We start from the raw sequence: 6194 nt of genomic DNA, 5'->3' as shown, positions 1-6194 counted from the left end.
GTAACTGGAGTTGTAGTGATTGACAGTAAAGGTGAAGTAAAGCATGAAGGGATTGCCCTGTCAATAGAAGGAAATGTTTCAATGCAGTTAAGTGCCAAAAATGTTGGAATATTTGAAGCATTTTATAGTTCTGTTAAGGTAAGTACTTGTCAGTTAACAAATACAGTTATAAATGAAATACCTTTCCTATGTTAGAGCTTGTAAGAATGCACTTCTGTTAGTACGTAAAATAACAAAAATCCAGCATTATAAAATATGTATTTAAAAATAATCTTCATACAGAGTGTTCAAAAAGTTTGGAACCATAGGTGGCACTATCAAAGCATGAAAAGGTTGAGTTAATTTGCTGTTAACCCAAACTTGTTTCAAATTGCAACAAAAGCATGTGAAACACATTATAAAATTGGTTAAAGCACCTATGGTTCTAGGGCTTGCTAGTTTGTAACACTTAGTCTCTTGTAGTTAAACACTTCTTACTCCCTAGACCAATATAACTGAAATGTTAGTTCTTCATGGGTCATATATTAGTATTTCTAATTTATCAAATAATGCACATTTTGTATTTGTAATTTTTTACAGTAATTTGTATAGACTTTGTATGTCATACTGTTACATCAGAAACTTGTAATTACCTCTGATCTTGGTATTAATTACTTTAATGATGGGTTAATATTGTATAAAATATTCCTGTATATACTTTCTTTTTCATTAATAGGCCATTCATCTAAATATGATCATGTACATATTTTACTTTAAAGCCAATTCAACTTATCCACTGTATTTTGGAGATAGCCAAACCAGGAAGATTACCTTCTGGTAGAACTGAAATTCCTTTTGAATTTCCTTTGAAGCCAAAGAGCAACAAATGTCTCTATGAAACATATCATGGTGTGTTTATTAATATTCAGGTAAATTTCCATGTCTTTATAGTACATATTATATTGTGTGAGCATAATTAACCCTGTAAAAAAATATGAGTAACTTATTATATTAAAATTTCACCAGAAATGATATGTGATTAAATAACTTGTTTAAATTAGCTAAAATTTTCTGTGAAGTATTAACAATTTTAATATATTAGTCTTTTCAACAAATAATTACAGACAGGTTTTCAGAATACATTTAAATTTACATTTGAGAAGTAAATTTTGTTTTGTATGATTGATTTGCATTTTTATACGATTATGCTGGCAATTGGAAACGCAGGAATTATTTTATTTTTTGCAGTACTTGCTACGCTGTGAAATGAAAAGATCTCTACTAAATAAAGATCTCCAGAAAGTTGTAGAGTTTATTTTAGAGTACAAGGTATGTATGGGTTATGAATATATATATATATATATATAATATGAACTAAAATACAGCATAAAACTACAGAAAATATTACTTCAAAATATTTTCCTGTATCTTTCAGGTTTGATTGCATATTACTAAGTGTATACTAATCATAACTCTGGTGTGTTAACTCACCTGTTAGTAAATGAATCAAAATATACCCATCCTAGTACATGTGATATAGCTTGAAACTTGGTAGTTTGATGAAGTTAATTTACCATAACAGAAATATAAAATTTTGCTATTAAATGATAGCATTATAATACCAAAGGCTAACAAAAGTAATAATCAGAAAACATATTTTTCCAAAGTGCATCTCTTCTTGACCATAAACTTGAATTTCCATTGAAAGGATATGCAAATACATACACATTTTTATTCATAGGAAAAGTTTAATTTGGAGTAAAAATCTAGGATGTGTTTAAAGCAATATCTGAAATACTTTTCATTGATTTTGTTTTTGTACAAGCATCAAAATTATATCAAACCTTGTTTCAGATATATTTTTGTTGTTTCATAGAAATATGTTAAAATGTTATTTTGCTGTAATAAGTGAGTGTCAGGTATTCTTCTCATTAACTCTTAATTTATTGCTTTATTGCGTTTTATACAAAAGTCACGATGCAATATATGTAGCTTACTGACTGTTCAAATCAACACATACATTAAGATGTGTGAATAGAACTTTATTTTGCATCATAAGGTTTTTGAGTAAGTGAGGTTTCATCTTTTTAAATAAATTTAAACTGATAAAATAAATACTGTGTTTCTATTAATAAGTGTCAATCAAGTTAATAATAAAGTAATTCATGAACTTTAGAAAATAATAAGATGAGAAAAAATTACCTTTGCTCTTCACATAATAATAAAAAACTTCTTATTTTGTGCCAACGTTTCACCATTGTAGCTTTATCAGGGCTAGTAGAACTAGTCCTGATAAAGTTGCAATGGCATAAATTGGTAGAACTAGAAAGTTTTTTTATTATTATCTGGCAAAAATTGGCAGAACTAGAAAGTTGTTTTGATTATTATCTTGCAAAAATTGGCAGAACTAGAAAGTTCTTTTGATTATTATCTGGCAAAATTGGCAGAACTAGAAAATTTTTTGATTATTATATGAAGAGTAAATGACATTTTTTCTGTCTTTATTACCAAAATGTCTAAATCACTCCAGTATGCACTATAAATTTTGGGAAACAAGAAGGTGAAAAAATCCAAATAAAATCTAGAGCTATTTCCAGTTGTAGATATCTAGGTGTACTTAATTGGTCACAACTTAGAAACAAATATTTCATTTAAATGTTATATAATGAAAATATGAATTTATAAATAAACACAACTTCCCGTGTGATGAGATTGTTGTGATTCATTATTTGGAGATTCTTGCTACTAAATGATTTCATGGTAAAACTTTTATATTTAGCCTAGTCAACTTGTATTATTTAGATTTAGCCTATAAAAAATTATTGCTGAACACTTCTAGAAGTATTTGAGTATTCAGATAATTTGAAAACTTTTATTGTAACCATTTTAACTAATGCAATAAAATCCAAATCTTATAGTTATTACATACATAAAATCTGAACACATCAATTTTTTATTATTTTAATACATTCGAACAAACCAATAGAGCATCAAAATCACAATGAGATGATGAATGAATGGATGATGAAGCTTCCTTCCACATCAATGTTTTGAAACTTCTTGCTGTTGAAAGGGCAATATCTCAAGGTTTAGAATTATAGATGGGCAAAGTTGTCATGCTTCACTCCAACAATTTTACAGTGGTGTATTACATTTCTCGTCAAGGGGGCAATCGATCCAGATCTCTTTGTTTTCGAACCTTGGATCTTCTGTATTGGTCCCACTTCCATCATTGATGAATTCGGTGGTGGATCAACTGTCTCAACCCGACTAGATTCTCCCGACAGAATGGATGCATCATCGAGGGTTTTTCCATTGGATTTGCTCTTGGTTTGGGACACCGGTTATTAATACGTTTGCCACTCATTGGACTATTCAACTACTGGCATTTTTGTCTCTGGTACTTCACCCTCAGGCATTGGCAATAGTTGCTTTCAGTTAGTACTAGACTGGATTGCACTATATGCCTACCCAAATATTTGTTTGTTACCCAGAGTCCCAGCAATGATACATTCAACCCCTGATCACATACTAATGGTAGCACTGGATTGGCCAGCTCATCCCTGGTTTCTGCTTCTGATGTACCTTCAGGAGTGCCCACCTCTTCCAATTCCTCTTTGACTATTTCTGTTGAAACAGCCATGATCCAACATCTTACACCTGTCCATTCCAAAGCTCAAGCTTCATGTGTGGAGGTTATGCAGTCCTTTGCACAGCTACGGAGTTTTAACTTCTAAGGTTGCCATGTACTTATCTTAGTCTCTGCATCATCCCACGATAGACATTTATCAACAGAAATGGCACGCATATCAACAATGGTGTATTGCAAGGAGGTTGAACCCACTTTGTCTGGACATGCCAATCATAGCTTGGTATTTGACCTGGCTCTTTGACAAGGATTTTGCATCTTCCACAATCGCCCTATATAAAGTGGCCTTATCGGCTACCTTTAGATACTCGAAGAGACGGATTCTTTGAGTCCCCAGTGCTCTCTGGCCTCCTCAAGTTGCTTTGGGTCCTTCATCCCAAATGACCATTTCAGTTACCTAACTGGATATAAAGGTTCTGTTTCATGCTCTTTTTCAAAATCTGTTTGAGCCCTTAGCCTCATGTTATATATATCACCTTTCCATTAAGGTTTATTTTGTGTTGCTGCTGGCCTGCAGACGTTGCTGGTCAGAGTTGTTTGCACTTTATCAGTCTACCTACATCCTTCTATACTTAGGTAGGTCCTTCTTACCTCAGACATTGGCAGCCAGAGAAGGATAAATCCTTTTCACCAATTACTCTGACCACTATTGCTCACCTCTATGACTGTTATGTTCAATGAGAGCCTTGAAATGTTTTGTTGCCCACACTAAGGCTTTTAGAGGTGCTAGGCAATGGCTTTTTATTCATTGTGACCCTCCACTTTCCCAGGATTTATCCCCGGTTACCTTGCCGGGTTGAGTATGAAAATTTACCTGTATTACTTATTCTGGGCTCTGTTTGGAGGTGAGGAGACTTCTGCAAGTCATGTCTCATTAGATTTGTCACATTTTTAGGCCCTTAGCAGCCCAGTTGAATTGCCAGCCTGAGGACATTATGCAGACTAGTATGTGGACATCTCCGAATAATTTTATCTTACATTATTTGCATGATCTGGCAGTTTTTTCCTCTGGGGGTTTTCGACTACTCCCTGTAGCTAGATTATGACGAGGGATGAATATTTCCATTACTAATTTCACTTCTTCATTTCTTTCCAGGGTTCTTTACATCTTTTCCACAGGATCCCACTCTGTGGCGGGTGTTGACCAGTCAGATGTGCTTTTGTCAAATTAAATCCTTACAAGCAACCACTAACACAATATACTTTATCTAGGTTGCAACAGGGTCTGTAGAAATGAGTTATTCCATAAGACCACCTAGAGGCAGACCTGGCCAATGGTAATGATGGATCATGTCAAACTCCACCCACAGTGCATGATTTAGGTTCTGGGCAAAGAGCATACCTGTTCTGGATTTTGTGCGGTTCACTCACAAGGGTGCTAACCTTTTACTGGCACAACCATGATCAATGCAGACGCATTCTGTATAGATAATGCCCCCTCCACCTTATCAGTGTGGGATTCTAGCTGTAACTCGAGAAGAGGTAAGTATGTTTTGAAAGTTAACATTTTCTAAAATTGAAGATGTATTTCCAATAATACCTCTTCTCACACTTTTCCATTCTTCCTCCCCACTAAGAGCTGGTGTTAGAGACTGTGTATTGGGTCAGTCTTGAAAAAATGACATTGTTCTCTGAAGTAGGTGCTTATATACAGTACTGAGATAGAGGGTGCATTGACGTAGGTGGAGAGTGTCACGAGACAGATATTGCAAAGGGCAATTAAGTGGGGAATAAAAGAATGGAGCAAGGGAGAAAAAGATCAAACCAATGATTAGATGGGCAAAAGAAAGAAACCCTAGCAGTCAAGTAATAGCTGTGAGAAGAGGTGAGTATTATTGGAAATACATTTTGATTTAAGAAAATGTAAACTTCTGTTGTAACCTCCCTTTTTTTTACATTTCCTTGGCTCTTATTTGAACCTGAGGACTTTTGCACACTTGGCGAGTGCTCTATTCACTGAGTTAATTAACCCACTAGTACTTGCTATTATAGTGAGGCCATTTTTAACAACTCATACTACCACACTAAGTTAAAAGAATGTTATCAGTTAGGTGGATGTACATGTAGAAAGCTTCTTTCATCTTTCTTTCATGTTTAGCTTATATCCTATATCATGATACCAATTGATTGCATTAATCAAAAATGATATTTATAAATCATAATGGCAGTATTTCAGTTAATTGCTTGAATACTAAGTAGTTGTAATGGAATTATCAAAAATGGTAATAACCAAAAAAACTGTTTACTATTTTTATGAGGTATTCTAAACAAATAAGTGAAGGCCTCTTTTGAAATGTGTTTCAGAATTTTTCAGAGTTTGAAATTTAATTGGACAAATAAATTTTATTTTTAAGAAGGAAAGTCCTTCTGTAGTTAAAAATTTAAACCAGATATAAATAAATTCCCTGTGTTACCTATTAGAATTTCGAATAGTCCGAATCTAAGTTAACAGATAATTTAAATTTAGTAGCTAAATTGTACTTTGGATTTAATATTTAAATATATGCCAATATTTTAATCAATTTGCACACCGTCTTCGTTTTTAACACAAATACGTTTTAATGTA

General features: G+C 33.3%; 1 protein-coding gene across 1 annotated transcript in view; it reads left to right on the top strand.

Moving 5' to 3' along the window:
• Positions 1-6194, top strand: part of LOC106456915 (Down syndrome critical region protein 3-like) — a 22489-nt gene continuing 16295 nt past the window's right edge. Inside the window, exons 1-3 of the mRNA XM_022382696.1 lie at positions 1-138; positions 759-908; positions 1228-1308. Of these exons, the coding sequence (XP_022238404.1) occupies positions 82-138; positions 759-908; positions 1228-1308 (288 nt within the window). The 5' untranslated portion in view covers positions 1-81. The remainder of the gene's footprint in view (positions 139-758; positions 909-1227; positions 1309-6194) is intronic.

The sequence above is a fragment of the Limulus polyphemus genome, unplaced genomic scaffold (genome assembly GCF_000517525.1).
Source record: "Limulus polyphemus unplaced genomic scaffold, Limulus_polyphemus-2.1.2 Scaffold271, whole genome shotgun sequence".
Classification (NCBI taxonomy): Eukaryota; Metazoa; Arthropoda; class Merostomata; order Xiphosura; family Limulidae; genus Limulus; species Limulus polyphemus.
This window is presented reverse-complemented; position numbering and strand designations above follow the sequence as displayed.